The following is a 20,757-nucleotide window of genomic DNA, read 5'->3' as shown; positions in this document are numbered from 1 at the left end:
GCCCCAAGACCCGTCCACGTCCGGCTCCGTCCCCGGCCAGACGCCCGAGGCGGCCGCGAGTCCCCGTCTACGCGCTTAGCGCGCCCAAGTCCCGCAAGGGTCTCGGCGGCCGGGCAGAGCGCCCCCTCCGGGAGGGCTCCGGTCCCGCTCTCGGCGCCCGGCCTCACCGGATAACCTCGCCGAACGCCGCAGTGACAGTCACGAAAGGCGCAGCACTAGCGGCCGCCCTCTTCTGCCCGCGTCGGTGCGGAACCGGCCGTGGGACGCTGGGCGGGGACCGCGCGAGCTCGGACCCGATGGGAAACACCCTGCAGCCACGCCCACCCAGCGTCCGGAAGGGGCGGGGCTCGCGGCACGACGGCCCGCGGCCGAGGAGGGAGGCGGGGTCTTGTGCGTCACTTCCTGGCGCCGGGCCTGAGGCAGTCGACGCGCGGCCCGGGCGGCGGGCGCACAGGCACGATGAGCGAGGCCGACGGGTTACGGCAGCGCCGGCCTCTCCGGCCGCAGGTCGTCACGGATGACGGCCGGACCCCGGAGGCCAAGGGCGGCAGGTAGGCCGGGCCCGCAGCGGGGCGCTGACAGAGGCGAACCGGGGTCAGTTCAGTGTCCCGCAGCCTCTCTTCATCGGGAGGGAGCGCTCGGCTCCCGGCGCGCGGGGCACCTGCCGCCCCTCCAGCGCGGTCGTAGCGTCCCTGCCCGGCTCCCGGGCCCCTCTGACCCCCGGCCGCCGCCTGCGTCTCCCCGGGCCCGCCCGCACTTGCCTGCGCGGTCGCCCGCGGAGAGCGGCCTCCGCACCCGGTCTTCTCGGCGCGGTTTTCAGGAAGAGCGGGGCACGGAAGGGACGGAGTTGAGCAGTTTCTGTGAGAATCCAGCGTCGAGCATTTTACTGCTAGGGACGGAGACGCAGAGGACGCAGTAGTCACTGGTGCCTGTAAAAGAAATCTCGGGGCTTTGGCTTTCGCTGCTTCTCCCAAGCTTCCGGAATTTAAGTATGCTTTGCTCTTTAGGTAAAGAACGAAGTATAAGCCTTTAAAATTCTCAAGGTTCTTTTTTTTACCTTTGTGCCGAGAGTGTCGTAACTTTGAATTATTAGAAGCAAGAGGCCCCACAGAGTCCAAGGTCCAAGTGTGGAACTGATTGGCTTATTTGTTTAATTATTTTGGCGATGGGGGAAGTAATTAGGTTTATTTATTTTTAGAGGAAGTACTGGGGATTGAACTCAGGGCCTCCTGCCTGCTAAGCGTGTGCTCTATCACTGGAGCGGTACCCTCCCCCTTGATTGACTTACATGTTGATAAAAATATTGGGAATGTTCATTGGATGCCTGTGCGTGCGGTACATCCTGAACGAGGGACAGTCTTTGGCAAGAACTGAATTGATTCACTGATGCTAGTAAGAGGAACCCCTTTGAAGGAGAGTTATAGCAGAGAGGGGCGTGTGGGCTCTAAAAGGCAAGTCACAGAGGAGGTTTTTCAGTCATGATTCAGGGGCCAGTGGAAAGCATTCCTTCTGTTTTTGCAACATAGTTGTGTCTGGGAAGAGAGACAGCTATGTTTAGTGTCTGTGTGTTCAGGAGTGAAGAGGTGAAAATTTAGCAGGTGCTCTTTGAATAAACTTCTCAAGTGTTTTAGACTAATCAAAAATCTCTATTAGGTCCATTTTCCTTTTTAAGGTTGAGGCGTCAGGGAGGCAGTGTGCAGAAACAGCTGGGGCCATCATAATGCATGAAGTTGTCAGGAGCCGGGAATCCCGAGTTCTCTTCTCAGCTCTTCCCCGGGCGTGTGTTTTCCCATTGCCCTTTGCCCTTGTTTTAAATTTGTTTTCAATGCTAAAACAGAGTCTAGGAGCCCAGTTTAAAGGAGTATGACAGGTGAACCAATGCAGGGTGCAGTCCCTTGGGAAGCCTGAGCCATTGTGTGTGACTCTTAGGTTCCAGGGATCCCCTTGGTACCTGGGGTTCTGGTCTCCCGTGGATTTGGGCCTAAAGGGTTTCCCATAAAAATCGCAGGCCTATTTTGATCTCACGGAGTCTGTTGGTCAGGACTTTGGTCCATAATTCGAGGCCCTGATGTCCTGTGAGCAGAATCCTTTAGAGAAAGCCCTTCACTTGTGGCTGGTGCAGTCACAGGGTTTCGTAAGGCGGAGCTGAGCCGACAGTTGTCCAATCCTGTTGCGTCACTGTGATCACTGTCTTGCCTTAGAGGCTGTTAGGAAATATCAGGGTGTGGGTGTAGAGGTTGGGGCAAACAAGTTGATTTCCCAGACAGCACCTGGGAAGGAAGTTGCTGACTTTCTGAGATGTGTCAACACAGGCTGGGGAGGAAAGAGCAGGATGGGCAGGTGCAGAGCTTTGTCAGAGAAAAAGGTACGAATGAATGGCGGGTCCTCTTTTTGAGTGGATGCAGTGCAGGTGTGCACCGGCGGCGGTGAGTGAAGGTGGCAGAGGAGAGGCCGCTTTATAGTTGGATCTGAGTTTGTGGAGCCAGCAGTGAGGTGGACTTGCCAAAAAGTTAATGAACCTTGGGCTAAAATAAGCCCAGAGCATGCGTGGGGAGCCCCCAGCCCAAGGAGCTGTGCACCCGGCTGTCTGACTCAGGTGCCCGCAGAGTGCCATCTGCTGCCTGAGGTTTTCCGTGTGTTTCTGTGCTCCAGGCTCAGCACTGTGTACACATCAGTCACAGTGTTTGGTTCTTAGTCCTCCTGACGTGTTGGGGGATGGGGAGAAAGGGAGCCCCTACCCTGCAGCATAGGTCACGTGGAGCCAGATCTCCCACTTTTTCACGAGAAGCTGGGAGCCCAGGTTTTTGTATAATGTCCCCTCATTTCTCACTGTCGATGGCTAACCTGTTCTGTGGACTGACAGTTTATGGTTTGACTAGAGCTTTGCCTTGAGTTGTGGGCTTCACCCTTTATGGGGGACTCTGACAAGCTCTGAAGCAACCAGAATGTTCTGCCATTCCCACCGTCTGAGGGGCTCATGCCAGGCTGGTGGTGCTCCACCTGGGGAGGACAAAGAGGGAGAGAGCCGGGGCGGTGTGGTCTTGGGCTGGGGTCCTGGGGTGGCAGAAGCTGGCGGGTCAGCACGAGCAGCAGGGTGCGTGTTCCTCATGATGTGATGTGTGAGCCAGTGGGGCAGCCAGGGTCCCCAAGGGAAAGGACTGGACCCGCCCTGGGCTGCGAAGGGGTGTCAGGGGCTCCAAGGTGGTGGGTGCTGTCTGATGAGGAAGCCACTTGGGCAAATTGTAGCTGTTTCAGTTTAAATTGATTAAAATGAACCAAAATTAAACATTGAGTTCTTGTTTGTGTTATGTAGAAGGCTAGAGGCATGGCAGGGCTGAGGAGGGACAGTGTATGTCTGTCGGTGAGGGGCAGCCGCACATGCGGGCTCCCTAGTGACCCTGGCAGGATTGAGAGCTGGGAAGTCTCACAGACAGAGGGGGCGAGTGGGGCCCCGGGTCAAGGTGAGTGGATCAGTGAGCTCTGAGGGCAGCGGCGGGGGCAGGGGGTTTTATCTGTGGGTAACAGCTGTTCAAGGAGGTTTCATAGAGTATACAAAGCAGGTAGTCTCTAAATGGCTAAAAATTTGCTTGTTTGGGCTATTTTAAAATAATTGGATATGTAAGATTTGAGTTCGGCTCTGCTGGGCCTTTTGAACTAAGGGTCTCAGCCTGCGTGAAGAAGTAAGTGGCCTGAGGCTGTCTTTGGCTCGTTTGTGTGAGCTGCCTTTTCTAAAACTTGACCTTGTGCAGAACTTTCCAGTAGGGGCTGGCTGGCAGTCAGCCTGGGTGTTGATGGACTTCTTTTGCTGGGGAGGGGCTGAAGCAGGCCAGTGGTGTCCAGCTGCACGTTAAGAACAACTGGGGATCTTGAACCTACCAGACAGACTCTCCGGCCTTGTTTACAGCTGCCCCCAGGGAGGTGCCACCCTTGGGAGCCCTGGGCTGGGTGTCCTCCAGATTCTTCTCCAGCTCTTTGTATCTGGTTGTCAAAGGGTGCTGGCTGGCTGCCCGGCAAGGGTAAGCTGTGTGGACACAGGTCATCACTTGAGTTCTGACCACCTTTCTATATGTAAGCATTCGTTTTCTGTCCTGGGTGGACTCCTTGTTTTGGAGATGAGAGAGCCTTTCCCTGTCGTGAAAGGGGCAACAGGATATTCAAGCAGGCTGCCACCAGCTCTGAATTGGATTACTAAAGTAAGATTTTAAAGTGTACTCTGAAGTGTAGAAATGGAGACCTAAACACATAGGGTCCCAGACAGATGAGATGAATCTGTTTTATGTGGATTGTGTCGGGCAAAGGAAAGGTAAGCGGGCGCTTTGGCCAGCGTCCCCGTTTTTTGTTGGTGAGATTGCATGGGGCAGCACCTCTGCTGCAGGGGTGGGTGGGTTATGTGAGCCCCCTTTGAAGGGTCGCTCATCCTTCCCTGTTGGGCCCTGCAGAGAGGTTTTGTAGGACCACGTGGCCTGCTTTTTGGAACTCCACCTTTGAAGGAGCCATAGGACCAGATCATTCCCGCCACATGCCCTGTGTCCATCAGGCTGAGAGGCTGGGCACTCAGGGAAGTCCTGAGTGACACATGTCCCAGCCAGGATGGGCGGTCTGCGGAGTTGCTCTCTTACTTTTTCTTTTTGACGTCTTTGTTGAGATGTAATTCACGTACTATCGTTCACCAGTTTAGGATGTGCAGTTTAGGGTTTTTAACATATTCAGAGAGATCTGCAACAGTCACCACAGTCTACTTTGGCATTTCCGTCACTGTTAACGTTTTTTGAGACGAGAGTCACGGAAGATTAAGCACGTTAGAGCGCACAGTCTGTGGTGTTCAGTGTCTGGAAACCACCACTCTCTCTGGTGTCAGAATTTTCTTATCACCCTAGGAAACACGTTGTTCCCCTTAAGTAGTCACTCCCTGTCCTGCTCCCACCCAGACGTCCGGCAGCAGGTGAGTGGATACACGTGCGTGGAGCTGAGCCATGGAGGGGAGGAGGTGCTGGCGCGCTGCAGCTCGGTGAGCCCAGACACGACGCTGAATGAGGGGGTGGCTCACCGAGGTCCCACACGTTGGTTCCGCTTACCCGAAACATCCAGAAGAGAGAATCACATTCACTTTGCGGAGCGTTTCAGAGCCCGACTCTGAGGGCTCCTGGTCCGGGCGTCTTCTCCCATCCCCCGTCCTTGGCAGGCGGCGATGCTGATGGCACCCATGGGCTTGGGTGAGACCTGGCCCTCTGGCCGTGGGCCGGGCAATGGCCACTGTGCCTCTGCCTGCTTCCTGGCCATCCACAGAGGCCAGGGTCCCACCTGCTGACCCGCGGGGAGCTCGCTGCATGTCACCCTCTTCGGGTCCCTCACCACAGACCTCTCAGGCTGCCTTTGGCTCTGCCCACAGCTCGATTCCAAAGCTGCTTCATTTTTGGGTATTTGTTAGAGCAGCACCTCATTCCTGGTACCGGATTTAGTTAGAAACCTGTGTCAGTCTGTGGCTGTCATGACAAAGGACCACACACTCAGCGTCAACAACGCGAGTAGATCGTCTTACAGATCTGGGTCAGAAGTCGCACCTAGTCTCACTGTGCTGAAGTCCAGGTGTCAGCAGGGCCGCCTGCCACCCAGCAGCCCTAGGAACAGCCTGTCCCTCCCACTCAGACTGACTCGGGATTCAGGCACTTCAGTAGTGCTACCCACATGCAGGGTGCACTCTGTCGTTTCCAGCTACCCCCAGTGGAAGCAGAATGATTTATTTTCTGCTGTATTTGTTTATTAAAATCATGTGTGTTCTGGTCTCAACAATGCTCAGCAGGACAGTAACATTTGCCTATATACAGTTGGGGTGAAGACAAGAGGGAACAGGAGAAGTTGATGGAAACACATCTTAGATTCAAAAGATCATGCTTTCATTTTTTCATTAGCATTTTGGTAATTTACCAGAGAGCTGAAATGATGAATTATGGAGCTCCTCATGAAGCTGTCCTGGGCTCCTCTGGGCAGTTCCTCTGTGCTTCGCTGCTGCTTCGGACACGTTGCTGCTCCAGGACTGCTTGCTTTTACTCCTAAAGACTGCGAGCTCCTAGATAAATGTCAAGAGCCTCCCGTGCAGCACGGGGAACTACGTTGGATGTAATCACCTGCAGTGAGAAAGACATGAGCAAGAATAGTCCCTCTGTGGGACGCCAGAAACTAACAACGTTGCCAATCAACTATACTTTAACAAAAAATAATAAAATTAAAAAACCATACATGTTCAGAAGTGGGCAGGAGTTTGAGACTACCCTGCCCCAAGCCCCGATTCTCAGTGGGCTTTGGGGTGCAGGAGCTCCTTTGAAGTGGCATGGTTGTGCTTGGGTAAGTTGGGGCTGGCCCCAGGCCCCCTTGTTTCTACAATCTGCATTGATACCATCCTGTCAAAAGTCAAATGAAACACTGCCCGTAAGTTAAGTTGGTTTCTTATGTGTGAGTCCTGATTTTTTTTTGATAAAGAAAGATTCTCCACCATAGGAGCTCATGATTTTAATTTGCTTTAAGTTAATCTTATTTCAAGTGTGTGGTAAATGTGGATACACTTAATGCAAGTACACAGTGATCCTGTACAGCGCGCTTCGTAGCAAGAGGCTGCAGGGCTCCTTGTCCACTGGGCGGGTGATGACGTGTGTGAGGACCGTCGGCCCTGTGTCCACACGCTTCGCATGAGGTTCCCGGCGCATTTTTGGATCTTCCTGCGGCTGTAGCAGTGATGACCTGGGGTGTGATGCTGTAGGTTCTTTAACTGTCAGTGTCTGAAGAGCCTTAGTTGCCTTTCCAGCTGTCAGCTGTGCGATGCCCAAAGTGGTCGGGGGGCGCTCAGGCTGCGCTGCTTCCATCTCCTTCATGAATTTGTCTCTGCCTCTTTCATCCACACAACCCGGGACTTGGGGGCACAGGTTCTGAGTGCCGCTGCTCTGGGACAGGTGGCAGCAGGAGGTGGTGGCGGAGAGCCACCTCTTCCCACGTTGGGGGGGGCAGGCTCTTTTCTTGCAGTGCAGCTCTCTCATCATTAGTTTGTGCCCAGTGGTCCTTGGTTTGCCTGCATTTAACCTTTGCTTGAGGATCGCATACGGCTTATCATCCCACCTGGAAAGTAACTGATAAGAGTGGCCCACAAGCTGGACAATTGAATAAGAACAAGGGCATGCTTGCCATCCTAGCAAACAGTGCTGATCGTCCCTGTCACTGAGGTCATGGTGGGGGAGGCTGGGTGGGAGGGCTGAGACCGCGGCCAGTCCGCCTGAGCCCTGCTGACGCCTCGTGTACTTTGTCCCGGCAGCTCCTTCAGTGGCAGAGTGTTCCGAGCCACCTTCCTGATGCTGGCTGTGTCCCTGCTGGCCCCCCTGCTTGTAGCCGTGATGCTGCTGGATTCCCCCATAGACCCACAGCCCCTCAGGTGAGCTGCCCCACTGTCCTGGGCCGGGCTGGTTGGGGCTGCCCGACAAAATAGAATAAACCAGCTGAAACAGCTTCTCGAGTAATAAACCAGCCTGGTCTGAAAGGTAAGTTACCATGAGAAATAGAGGTTTGTGATTTCTTCAGTGCCTCGTTTGATGTTACACAATACATGCCCAGTATTTTCCCTGTTAGTGTTTCAAGAACAAAGCTACAACCCAAAGCAAAACCTGGAGAAACCCCAAACAAGAGAAGCCTGAGCGTTAGAGAGGGTTAGCCCGAGCTCCTTCGGAGTGGCAGAAGCACACACAAGTGGTGGTTAAGTTCCAGTTGCCTTGTTTACTTTTTATGGTGACTGATATTTAAAACCTTGTAATTAGTGTTCTCTTCCTCCCGAGTTGCCCCTCATCAGTGGGGTCTGTGCAGCCCACCGGGACTGAGACGATACTGTGCAGCTCGGGGGCGGGAGTGTATCCACATTTGTACTTACAGTCGTGCAGAGCCAGGCTCTCTTTGGTGTGAGGATTTATGACATCAGGGCTGTGTAGTCTGGTTCAGTAAGTTCCTGTTTCCCTCGAAACTGCCCAGGTGGCGACGCTGTCTGCAGCCTCCTCTGAGTTGGCCCATGTCAGACACTTCAGATAAGAACCCTGCCTCAGTGTGGAGGCGGTATAACATGTACAACTGAACATGCGCTGGTGTTTCGTAAGTGAAAGTGAAGGTTCGTGGTGGATGGTGTGTGGGTGTCCTCTGCGAGGGCCCCTCTCCAGCCGTCCCCCAGCGTGGAGAAGGATGCAGCTCAGCCTACCCCAAGTACCAGCTGACCTTTCTGGGTGACCCAGCCAGCAAGTGGGAGTGTGAATTGCGTCCCCAGCTGCAGGTCAACACCTGGGCTGGGGAGCTGGTCTTGGGAGGAGGGGAATGGTAGGGTGGTGGACAGGTAAGTATCAGGTAGGGCGGGGAGGGCTGGGTCTTCGTGACCGAAGACCTTTGGTCTCAGTGAAGGTGACGAAATTCAGGCGGAAGATGGGTGTGAAGTCCTGACAGGCTAGGGCGGGGCGGGGGCTGTGGAGGATCGGTGGTCCTGCAGAGCCAGCCATCTGCTGTGAGGAGGAGCCCAGGGAACTGGTGTGGCCGACGGGCCTCTCCCGCGACCCGAGACCCAGAATGGAGGCAGAGGACTGGCAGGCAGCGTGAGAACAGACATGAGCTGAGGTGTGAGGAGAGTGATGCTGTCGGCAGCGGAAAGGGCTGCTTTAAACTCCCATCAGAGCAGAAAGAGCAAGGGAGGGGGCCCCCTGGGTGGGGCCAGTGCTGCAGTCTCCCCACAGCAGCATGGCGGGGCCCGCCAACCCTGCTGGCCGGGGTGGACGATGTGGGGGCAGGCCGGGTGCAGCTGGTGGGAGTGCCTCCTTGGGGGTCCATCTCCAGGCCATCTGGGGGATCAGGACAGGCCGGGGCGAGGGCTCCTCCAGAGCAGGTCGGTACGCAGTTGCTGACAGCCCTTGGGGAGCAGGGGCACCAGGAGGGCTGTGGGTCTTAGTCACCCCCCAACCCCCGCCTCCATTTGCCTGTGGATGGAGAGTGACGAGCTCCTGGAGCCGCTTCTGCGTGAGGGGAGGGGGGTCCAGGCCCCAGAGGGAGGGTGACAGGCAGGAGGCAGGACTGCCCATGTGGGATGAAGGGGCCATGGTACCGTCTCTCTTCTCTGGAGCCAGAAGTGTCGACACCTCTCCCTCTGTCTCAGCTGGACTGGAGTGGCCAGTGAGAGAGAAGGTGCCGGGGTGTGAACCAGAGGGTGTGAGCAACTGGACAGGTGGGCCTGGTGTTCTCAGTGGCATTAGCCGCGTTTCTGTTTTCAGTACTGTTTTGTGCTATGACCTTTTTGGTAGCTCGGGAAGTTTTTTTCCTGAACTTGTGCTTCTGGCAACTAAGGATGTTACTGGAATGTGCCTGATTTATTAAAGAACGGGGAGTCTGCATGTAGGTCCTTGTAGGTCCCAGTAAATACTTTCTTCATGTGTTTTTACAGACAGATCCCTATAATTGCATTATTTTCCAGCTTCAAAGAACCCCCTCTCTTGCTCGGTGTTCTGCAACCAAACACAAAGTTACGACAGGCGGAACGGCTGTTTGAAAACCAACTTATTGGGCCGGAGTCTATAGCAAATATCGGGGGTAAGTAAAGGCCTGGGACCTCAAGCTGACTTGCCCGAGTGGGGAGACCCGGGCAGGCTTCCTGGCTGTGGACGTGCGTGTTTGTCCAGCAGACTCGCCGTGGGGGCCTCTCGCCTCTCCGAGTTGCAGGCTGTTTCAGTGCTGGGTGATTTTGAGTTCATGTCTCTGGAGCACTTTCTTCTGCTCAGACTGTTGGGCCCTTTAAGACGAGAGGAGGGAGAAAAACGCTGACGTTGATGTTTGGTTTACTTGTCAGAGCTGGGCAGGGGGTGCTTGACGAGACCTTGTTTTCTTGCTCAGATTGTCTCTGTGTAGATTTCATCTGTGAAAAGAACAGGAACTATTCTCAATATTTCTGTTTTTCTTAAAGCTCACTTCGGTGGGTACATTTAAGGGTAACCATCTGCTTCAGGTGCCCAAACCTAAGAACCAGAATAGGGTCTGGTTCTAATTCTGGATTCTGCAGCACCTGGAACAGGCCTTCTCTGCCTGTGAGGATGCGACGTGAGCGGAGGAGTCGTAAAAGCAGTTAACGGACAGGCTCTGGACCTGAGTGGCGGGAGGGCCTCCCAGCGCTTTGCCCTCGAGGCCGAGGCCCTGCAGCGAGAGTGGTCCCGTTGTTCTCGGCAGGTGGGGGCCGCACTGCAGTGGCCGTTGCTGTTTGTCTGGCAGAGTCAGAGTTGCCCACGAGGGATGGGTGCATCATGCCAGAGCTTCGCGTTTCTCTTAAAGAGACGTTGATGTTTATTATTTTCCCAAATTGTGTGTTTTGCTAAAAAGAATTCAGTATTGATATTTAAAACTGGAACTTTGAGACTTAAAGTGATCTTTTTAAAAGAAGATCTCCCTGAGAATGCTTTTCTTGTCTTTCCCACTTGGCCTGGAGTCTCATCCTGCTCTGTCCTCAGGCTCCCTTTTCTCTCCTAAAGGAGCTGTGTGTCCTCCTGGTGACATTTCTGGTTCCCTACTGCGGCGTGACGGCTGCTGCCTCAGGTGGGGGTGGGGGGGGGCTGCACGTGGCTGACGGTGGAGGGATGCGCTCACCTCGGGATTCTGGGGGAGGATCACCCATGAACATCCTTGAATTATTTTAATCACATGTTACGTTTTAGAGCAGTTGGATTCACAGCCAAATTGAGGGGAAAGATCGGAGATTTGTTGAGGATTTTTGCATCTTCGTCCATGAGAGATACTGGTCTGTTTCCTTGAAGTGACTTTACCTGGGTTTGGTACCAGGGGCCATGCTGGCTTCGTGGAACGGGTTGAAAAGCGTTCCCTCTGCTTCTGTTCTCTGGGAGAGACGGTCCCTCCCCTAAGTGTCTGGTGGGGCTCGTCAGTGAGCCTGTCAGCCTGGTGCTGTTCTTGAGGGTGGTAACCGTTGATTCATTTCTTCAGTGGACATAGACCTGTTCAAGCAGTCTGTTTCTCGTATGAGTTCTGGCAGATCGTGTCTCTGAAGGAATTGGTCCATTTCATCTCCAGTACCAAACTTGTGGACACACACTTGTTCATGGTATGCTTTCATTATCCTTGTAACGTCTGTGGGGTTTGTAGCGATGTTCCATCTTCCATTTCTGCTGCTGGTAATTACTGTCTTTTCTTTGCTAGCCTGGTCTGGAGATGACGTATTTTATCAATCTTTTCAAAGAACTAGCTTTTGGTATTGTTGATTTTCCTCTCTTGATTTCTTGTTTTCAATTTCATTGATATCTGCTCTAATTTTTATTTCTTTTTTCTGCCTACCTAGGGTTTCATTTACATTTTCTTTTCCTGGTTTTTTCCTGGAAGCTTGGATAATTGGTTTGAGGTCTGTCTACTCCTCTGATACAGGCCTTTGATGCTGTCGCCCTCTCTAAGCGCTGCTTTCTCTGCATCCAGCAGATTTTGACAGGTTGTGTTTCATTTTCATTTAGTTCAGAACTTTTTCTAATTTCCCTTGTGATTTCTTCTTTGACCTGTGTGTTATTTAGAAGTGTGAGTTGTTTAATCTCTAAGTATTTGGGGATTTTCTTGCTCTCTTTCTGTTTCTGACTTCTAGTTTAATTTCATTTTGGTCTGAGAGCAGACATTGTATGATTTCTGTTTTTTTAAAATTTGTTAAGGTGTGTGACACAGAATGTGGTCCATCTTGGTGAATGTTCCACGTGAGCTTGTGAAGAATAGGTATTCCGCTGTTGCTGGCATGAGGTGGTTGAAGGATGACAGTTATGTCCAGTTAGCCCATGGTGCTGGTGGTTCCTCGGTGTCTTTCCTGACTCCGTCTGCGGGAGCCGTCCGCTGCTGGGGGTGGGGGGTGCTGAGGTCCCCGCCTCCGTTTCCTGCGGCTCTGCCAGCTCTGCCTCCTGTTCTTTGGTGATTGCTGTGAGGCGCACATGTGTTGGGGCTGCCGGTTCTTCTCCGCAGTTGGTGCTTTGTCATGAGTGCCGGCCCCCTTCCTCCCGATGGTTCCCTTAGCTCTGCTCTGCGCTGCCCGCGGCCAGCAGGGCACTCCAGCTTCCTCTTGGCTGGTGTGAGCACGGTACAGCTTGCTGTAGCCCGGCAGCTCGGATCTGCGTGTGTCTGTGTGTTTAAAGAGGGTTTCTGGTAGGCCGCCTATAGTTGGGCCTTGCTTTTTGATGCACTCTGACCGTCTGTCTTTTAATTGGGGTATTTATACCATTGACATTTAAAATGATAACTGATACACAGCTGATCCCTGAACAGCTCAGGTTTGAGCTGTGTGGGCCCACTTATTCACGGGATTGATTCGCAGTTGCTTAAATCAGGTGCGGGAACCCGCGGATGTGAGGTCTGACTGTAAAGTTATACACTGACTTCCAAACTGTGCAGAGGTTGACACCTCAGCCCCCAGGTTGTTCAGGGGTCAGCTGTGGTTGGATTAGTGTCTGCCATATTTGTTACTGTTTTCTTTTCATTGTCTTTGTTTTCTTGTTCCTTACTTTCTCTTCCACTCTTTTTGACTTGAGCAGTTTCAGTTGAGCATCTTACAATTCTGTTTTCTTTCTTAACGTATCAGTTATACTCATTTTAAAAACTTTTGTTAGTGGTGGCCCTGGAGTTTGCCACACACATTAGAAACAAGGAGCATTTCATGAGCTTGCGGGTCACCGCAGTCTCTGGGTGGTCCCAGCACTGCTGTCTGTGCTGCTCAGGTGAGCGCTCAGGCTGCTCTGACGTGGCTCCGAGGGCCCGCCCAGCAGTTCTTCCCCTTTGGTTGGGTGCACTTGGCTCATCAGACACTCAAATGAGGAGGACGTGAACAGCCCCCAGCGCCAAGTGTCAGCTCGAGGGCCCCTGCTCCTTTCAGGGTAGAACCCCTGTGTGCATCACTGACTGCTGTCTGCTGCGCCCTTGCTCCGTGCTGATTCCGCGCCTCCACGGGGTTGTTGCTGCGCGTGTTCAGGACTTTTGTCTGCAGACACGGCTTGCCTTCATCTTCAGAGCTGCCATTTCCCCTGGAGATAAAAAGCACAAACCGGTCGCCTCTGTTATAGAAGGTGATGTGAGCCCAGTTTTCAGGCTAACCCAGTAACACCCTTGTTCCTTCCTGTTTTTAAACAGATGTGATGTTCACTGGCACAGCAGATGGCCGGGTCGTAAAGCTGGACCATGGTGACGTAGAGACCATCGCCCGGTTTGGCTCAGGCCCATGCAGTGAGTTGGTGACCCCCGGTGTATGTCTATTCTAGCTGTTCAGGAAGGCGCGGGGTGGCCAGTGGAGCTGTGTTCTCCTTGGAGGAGAAGAGCCTGCCTGGGCGTCACCGGCTGTGGTGGCCATTTCCCCTCCATGCTGTGGCCAGGGCCCTGCTGCCCCCTCCCCCCGCAAGGCCTGTGTCCTCGGAGCTGCTGCAGGAGGCTCTCGGCTTTGTCCTGGGGCTGCCCTGCGGAACCTCAGCCTCTCCTCCAGAGCCAGATGCCCATGGGTCACTCAGAAACCCACTGTGTAAAAACGGGTAGTCCACAGACTTGTTAGTTACACGTTTCTAAGAGCTAAAATGTTTTTGTAAAAACGATGCATTTTCATGGTGAAGTGCGAACGACGCAAAGAAGAAAGTGAAAATGCCCTGGAGTTTTCTCAGATGTAACTGTTGTCAGTGTTTTATTGAATGACTTTTCAGCTTTCTGCTTGTGGATACTCACATCCACGAATGGTTTTATGTGATGGGGTTAATACTCTGCATTTGGGTATCTGACAGGCATTGTTGGACTCCGTTATTTTGGCCTGAGTGCCCTGCAGTGATTGCCCGGCTGTCAAGAGGCTGTAGGACAGATGTAAAGAAAGGATAGGTGGTCAGGCAGGAGCATTGCTCTGAGGAGTAAGACAGCAGCGCTCCCTTTCTGGTGGGTAGAGGGAACTGCCACGGCCCTGGATGGGCACAGTGTTGAGGTCCAGCTTTTGGGCTTAAACACAGCTCCTGAGGTTCTGGGGGATTCTGGAGTCGGTTCTGGGTCAGCTGATGTCCCTGAGTTCACTGAGTCTCAGGGTGCTGGTGTGCACGTCAGCCTTGGGTACCAGCTGCTGTGCTGTGTCCACCTCCAGACTGTTGGGTGGCCCCTCCCGACCTGTCGGGCAGTTGTGCTGCGCTCTGGGGGCTGGAGCCCAGGGCCGGAGTCCACCTGGCGCCGTGGGCTCTCTGTCTGCAGCGCGGCGCGGGGCTGGGACACCGAGGAGCCCTGGCGGAGCCCTGGGCAGCTGCCTAGCCCTGTCCATGTGTCTCCGCAGAAACCCGAGGTGACGAGCCTGCGTGTGGGAGGCCCCTGGGCGTCCGGGCCGGGCCCAACGGGACCCTTTTTGTGGCCGATGCTTACAAAGGGCTGTTTGAAGTGGACCCCAGGAAGCGTACGTGACGGCAGCCTGTCCCCGCCCGCGGTGCTCTCAGATCCGTGAGCCATGTGCGCCTCAGTGGGCTTGGCAGCGTTTGCTGTGCATGGGCCATGGTGACTGCTTCTCCGACTCACTGGGAGCGCCCCTGCAGGCCTGCTCGGGCCTGCGTCTGGGTCCGAGCCACAGGGTCTCAGGGACTCATCCTGGGGGCGTCTGACTCGCCTTCCCCTCCTGACTTTCCTGTGTGTCTCCCGCGTGTCTGCTGCCCCTCGCTCTTCCCTCTTCCTTTCTCGCCACCTGCCTTTTCCTTTCCTTTCCTCCGGCTTCTCTGGCTCCTCTCCCCTGACTGGGGGTGGCGTCACCCGAACTGGGACGTCCGACCTCCACCGTGTGTGGGGGATGTTGCCCTGGCGGGTGGTGCGTGCCGGCGCCCAGCCGTGCCCGCTCCCTCGTCCACGAGGTGGGCTGGTGGGAGCCTGCGTAGGGGCTGCTGTGGCTTCGGGCCAGACTGTCCGAGGACGAGCTGAGCACTCCATGAGCATTCGTGCTGCAGCCTGAGAAGACTTACTGCCTCTCCTGCCACTTTATTTAAAAGCAGATGAGAGGGACGTTTTGTATTTGTCTCAGGCAGTCAAACAGAAAACTGCCTTTTTAACCTAAGACGCTTAACAGAGTTTTGAGTCAGTTGTTCTTGATAATTCTCATCTTAGAGGGAGGATTCTGCCTTTAATGAAGTTAGTTAAAATATTCATCACCTGCAGATGAAAGAAGGGGAAACTCTGTTCCTGTGAGAACAGGTGTGTCTTCTGACTGGGACGTGGGGACACTTGCTGTAGTTTTTCCTCTTAAATCCCATAGGCTGGTCAGGGTTTTGGAATTACTGAGGTGGACGTTCTTGGACTGACAGCCAGTCTCCCCCTTCTTTCTTCTTCCCCTTCTCCTTTTCCTCCCCACCCCCCCAGGGGAAGTAAAACAGCTGCTGTCCTCTGAGACCCCCATCGAGGGCAGGAGGCTGTCCTTCGTGAACGATCTTGCAGTCACGCGGGACGGGAGAAAGGTTTATTTTACGGATTCTAGCAGCAGGTGGCAGAGACAAGATTACCTGCTTCTGCTTATGGAGGGGACGGATGACGGACGGTGAGTGTCCCTCTCCATCTTCTGCTCAGGCAGGGCGACTTCGCGGGGCTTTTCACGCCTGGGAGTCCTGGGCGTTTCTGGGCGTTTCTGGGCGTAGCACTTAGCCTTTGATAGGACCCGAGTGTCTCCCAGAAACAGGAGTTGGAGCAACAGAGCAGCAAGATGTCTCACTTTCTCTTTGGAGAAATGAAACTCACGTCGGCCAGCCCCCTGAGGGTGTGGTCTGGCTCCTGGGGGAGGCCTCACACCCTGGCCGGGGTTTCTGAAGGGCACTCCGGCGTGGCTGGAGCTGTGGCAGCCCTCCCTGGTGCCAAGCCAGCTCCCAGGTCAGCGAGGGAACTGCCTGGGCTTGTCTGCAAGAGGACGCTGGATGTGCTCTGGGTGGGGAAGGGCCCCCAGGCCAGCCTGGGACCAGGTCTGAGCAGAGGAGCAGCGGGGGCCTTGCCACTGTGGCAGAGGCCGAGCCCCTTTCCACAGGCCCCTGGCCCGAGGGCCCAGACAGGAGCAGGGCTGCAGCCCAGCAGGGGTCGCGGACGCTCCTGTGACCCTGGGTCGGTGCCCCGCAGCCTGCTGGAGTATGACACCAAGACCAGGGAGGTGACGGTTTTGCTGGACCGCCTGCGGTTCCCCAACGGAGTGCAGCTTTCTCCTGAGGAGGACTTTGTCCTGGTGGCGGAGACGACCATGGCGAGAATCAGGAGGTGGGCGAGCTCACGTGGGCTGTCGTGTCTGCGGGCTGGACGGGCGTGGGTGTTGCTGCGGAGCCTGGGATGCGGTAGGCACCCTGTCCCGGGGGTGGGCGGTCAGGTCAGCTCATCCTCCCTCCCCGCCATCTGCCTCCTTGGGCGTCGGCCGGGAGAGTCTTGGCTGAGTGCCGACTGCGACCAGGCCCCTTCCTCCTGCCTGTGGGCCGCCTGCTTCTCTCGCTGGGCCCGGGGCTCTGAGGGCCTCTTGCAGCAGCCGTGAGGTTCACGATGGACACGTTTGCAGTTTGTCCGTCAGGTTTTTGGGGCCAAGACCAGTTTGGTGCTTGGCTAGAATTTTTCCTTCAGTTGAAGGGCTGCTGTTCATCGCCTGCGTGGGTGACTTTTTCAGGTTCTACGTGTCCGGCCTGATGAAGGGAGGGGCTGACCTGTTCGTGGAGAATTTGCCTGGATTCCCAGACAACATCCGGGCCAGCAGCTCCGGGGGGTACTGGGTCGCCATGGCAGCCGTTCGCTCCAACCCTGGATTTTCCATGTTGGATTTCTTGTCCGAGAGACCCTATCTTAAAAGATTGATTTTTAAGGTAATTATGAAACTGTAATTTCAAAATACAAAATGAAAATGTGTCTAGTTTTTTAATTTTGAAAGCTCTGAAAATTCTAGGTCTGCTTATAACAACATCTAGCGCTTTTCGCAATGTCTTTAAAACACATTCGACCCTTTGGCCTGAAATGTAAATGTAGGTGCTTGAGCCCCTTGGTGTTTCCTTCTGGTTTCTTGCCTGGGTGTGCTCGTCGCCACCTCCCCATCGTGACCCGCGGGGCCTCCAGACCCTGCGACTTTGCCCCCGCCCCCCGCCCTAGGCGGCGTCTCAGGTGGCCGCACGGACAGACCCACCAACCCGGCCCCCATCCCGCCCTGCTTCCTTCTGCCTCAGAGCCCTTGCTCACCCCTCTCCGTGGGATTCCACCCGTCTTCAGTTACAGACACTGAAACAGTTGTAAGTGAAGGTCTGGGAGGTACCAGCGCTGGGGCTGAGTCCGTACGGCGCCTGGCCCTGTGGGTGGGCCCCGCTGAGGGGCTGCTCGGTCAGGCTGGCCCACAGTGTTCCGTGTGGCTCTTACGTCAGTGGCCGCTGTTCAGAAATGACACGTTGTCGGCTGCAGAATCACCTCTGTTCTCCTGGGACCTGGGAGTAGGTGGATGGCAGAGCAGGTGAGGAGGAGGATTTGAGGAAGGCCTGAGCACCTGAGGGACCCTGGGCAGGTGACGTGATTTCTCGGCCTCAATTTATCCTTCCATCGAGTGGGAAGAATAGCAGCATTTCATTAGGTGATGAAACACGTAATGAGAACATGCCTGTGATGCCCTGAGCGGAGGATGGGAGGGGCTCAGTGTCGGTGCCTGTTGGAGGACGTAGTTGTTGGTGGGGGTTGTGTCTCGGCTCCTGGGCCACGTGGGCTCCATCAGAGTGGTGGGTGTGATTCTGGGGGTCCAGGCAGGAGCAGGGCCAGCGTCTTCATGTGGGTGTGGCCGGGCAGTGGCAGGTCTGGAGCAGTCAGGAGGTGGGAGAAGACCACAGGCCTTGCAGACTTGAGAAGGAAGCCCGATTTCCTCAGGGTGTCACCGGAGCTTCGTGGATTTTCTTTCTCAGTTTTGAGACAACGTCAGAGCTAAAAAAAAAAACAGCGGGCAGGGGATAAGGCACTTCTGCCTTGAGCTGTCTGCAGGTGGCTAGCCGACCAGCTCCCTCAGAGCTGCTCCTACCAACAGGCTGTTCTGTCTCCAGACTTCCGGTGTGACCGTCTGGTGCACAGACCCCGCCAGTGGTTGGGTGGCGGCCTTTGTAACGGGACTGGGGCTCTGTCTCCTCAGCTGGGGCGTCTGTTAAAATGCCCAGGTGATGATGGGTCCTGGGCGGTGAGAACTGTAGCCCTGAGGGCTGGAAACAGGTGGAGAGTTGAGAGCTTTCTGGGAAAATGAGTCGTTAAGCGGAGGAAATTGAGGTCTCTTAGGGAAAAGGTGGAGCTAACAGAGGGAGGACCTAGGACCAAAGGAGGTGGGTTCGAAGGTCCTGGGAAGCCTTATGGGACATTCTGAGCCAACGTGCAACTTGGCTCGATTGCTGTGGAACCTTCTGGAACACAGCTTGTACGTGTAGGGGGTTGCGGCTGCAGTGGAGGAGACAGGGCGGTTTGTGCCCGGAGCAGGGCTGCTGCAGGGTGGGCCCAGGCTGCAGGGGCTGTGGGGGCCGTGGCCGGTTTCACCTGGCCCTGCCCTGTGTGGCTTTCCCGTTGCTGTGGGAGCTGGGCCTTTACTAGAAGGTTAAAAACTGAGTAAACATCCAAGAGCTGGTCAGCTTCATTCAGCGGCTCAGAGATTGGGCAGCGTCCGTGCAGCAGCTGGAGTCCAGCTCCGAGGAGCTGTCCAAACGGAGGACTTCCCCGGACAGAGCGGGCAGGAGGAAAGAAGTCACACGAGACAAAAAAGCGGGGGTTTGTTTTGAGGTCATGTTCCTCCAGGGCCGGCTGGGGCCTGCCAGGCAGATGGCCACGCTGGCGTGGAGCAGGCGAGAGCCGAGGCCTCGGGAAGTCGTCGGGTTAGGTGCCAGGCCGTGGGCGGGTTCCCTGGGGCACCTGCTCAGCCCCGTTCTCCTGCTCTGCTTCCCTTGCAGCTGCTGGGTCAGGAGACGGTGATGAAGCTCGTGCCACGGTACAGCCTGGTCCTGGAGCTCAGCGACAGCGGGGCCTTCCGGAGGAGCCTGCACGACCCCGATGGCCAGGTGGCCCCCTACGTGAGCGAGGTGCACGAGCACGGCGGGCACCTGTACCTGGGCTCCTTCAGGTCCCCCTTCCTCTGCCGGCTCCGCCTCCCTGCCGCGTAGGCCCTGCCCCGCCCACCCGCCCTGCGGGCCCTGGAAGTATGGTGCCGCTGCAGGGCACCCTCCCTGGGCTCCGCCCCAAGACTGAGGAAAGGTGGTGACTGCCGTGGGGATGATGAGTCCCCGTAAAGCTGCTTTCTCCGAAAAGCTCTCCTGGGTGCAGCGGTTCCCTAGACACGGGCCTCTGGTTCAGGGACGGGGCGCGGTGGGTGAGCCGTCCAGGGTCTTGTTTCGCTGCAGGCTCTATGCTGCCAGCCTTGGTGTCTTTGCTGTTAACCGGTGACGCCTGTCTTGGGGGTGGGGCCGGGAGGGCAGGGGGAGCTCAGAGCAAACGTGTGTCAGGCTGTGGCCGGGCCAACAAAGACATCACAACCCTGTTCTCCAGGGTCAATAGGACACGGCCTCGGCCCCAGGGTCCCTCCCGTAGCTCCCACTCTCCTGCCCCACTCGGCCCCCTCCCTGCCTGAGTCCCCTGGCCCTTGGAAGGCAAGGAGCTGAGTGCAGGCAGAGGAGCTGCATGTTGATCCAGCAGCTCAGGGGACCCCCCTTCCCTGGGGCCGGCCACCGGATGGAAGGATGGGGATTGAAGGTGGGGCCGGGGGTGGGGGGTCCTGTCCACACACCTGGCTCCTCACCGCCAGCCCCGGTGTGAAGAGCGCATGTGGGGACGTCGCATCCGCTCCACCACACAGGCCTGGTGCTGCTGTGCGCACTGACGGGGCATCCGCTCGGGTCCAGGTGTTGCAGGCCCCAGGTTATGATAATTAAACGGACTTCTCCCCGATGGCCTTGCTTGGGCGCTTCTCCTGTCTCTTCCACCGTAACAGCGAGTGCGATCTGGTTCCTCGGTGTCCCGTGGAGTGGCTGTCCCGCTGGGATCTGGTTTAGGTCTGTGCGGCCCCCCCACGGCGGCTGCCTCTCCTGTTCTCCGGCCTGCACAGTGGGGCTCGGTGCTCCTTCCTTTCCTGGGTGTTCGTGAGAAGGCGCCAGGGCTTGTGTCTCTGCAGTTGCCTCTGTAACTCAAATAGACGCTACTGTTGGTAGCTGATGCTGCAGGTCAGGGAGGCTGACAGCCGTGGTGGGGCCGACACGCACAGCCCCCCACCCCCGCCGTGGAAGAGTCGGGATCTGCTGGGGCGCATCCCGGGTCGCCGGCTCAGGCCGGCCTTTCAGCAGTGTGGAGCAGAGTCAGGCTGGCCCGTGCCCTGTCTGGTGGCGACTTGGCGTTATGTCATTTCATGGGAAATGCTTTTTCACGGGAAGCGGTGCGCCACGGGTATCTAGTGAGTGTGCGGGATAGTCAGTGAACCCGATCGTTCTTCGGTAGACACGCACCCCAGGTGTGCCCACCCGGCTTCCTTCTTGGTTGGGAACTGAGGGCTTTGCTCTCAGTGCAGAGGAGCTGGTAGCTTTTCACAGTTTCCAGCAAAGGCGTCTTTTTTTGACTCAGATGTTGACTTTCTGTCTCAAAGTGTCATTTCCTGTGTCTTACCTGGCGTTCGCTGCAGTGAGGTACAGAATGCAGCCTCCATAGGCTTGCGTGCGCCACAGGCACTTGTTGGAAAGAAGACAGACTCTCTCTAATGTGAATCCCTCACGTGCTCTGAAAACTACA

At 55.8% G+C, this 20,757-nt stretch overlaps 1 protein-coding gene across 10 annotated transcripts in view; it reads left to right on the top strand.

Annotated features, from left to right (window-relative positions):
- Nucleotides 1-389: 389 nt before the first annotated feature.
- APMAP (adipocyte plasma membrane associated protein) overlaps nt 390-20,757 on the top strand; it is a 78,338-nt gene continuing 57,970 nt past the window's right edge. For 8 of the 10 annotated variants that reach the window (XM_064475944.1, XM_064475946.1, XM_064475948.1 and 5 more), the window contains exons 1-9: nt 390-551; nt 7,301-7,417; nt 9,479-9,594; nt 13,156-13,248; nt 14,318-14,434; nt 15,382-15,556; nt 16,123-16,257; nt 16,652-16,844; nt 18,936-19,064. In XM_064475944.1, the coding sequence (XP_064332014.1) occupies nt 460-551; nt 7,301-7,417; nt 9,479-9,594; nt 13,156-13,248; nt 14,318-14,434; nt 15,382-15,556; nt 16,123-16,257; nt 16,652-16,844; nt 18,936-19,064 (1,167 nt within the window). In that variant the 5' untranslated portion in view covers nt 390-459. Of the gene's footprint in view, nt 552-7,300; nt 7,524-9,478; nt 9,595-13,155; nt 13,249-14,317; nt 14,435-15,381; nt 15,557-16,122; nt 16,258-16,651; nt 16,845-18,935; nt 19,927-20,757 lie in introns of those variants that run through there. The other 2 variants (XM_031434353.2, XM_064475945.1) reach the window with 2 other exon arrangements.

Source organism: Camelus dromedarius, chromosome 18 (assembly GCF_036321535.1).
Source record: "Camelus dromedarius isolate mCamDro1 chromosome 18, mCamDro1.pat, whole genome shotgun sequence".
NCBI lineage: Eukaryota > Metazoa > Chordata > Mammalia > Artiodactyla > Camelidae > Camelus > Camelus dromedarius.
This window is presented reverse-complemented; position numbering and strand designations above follow the sequence as displayed.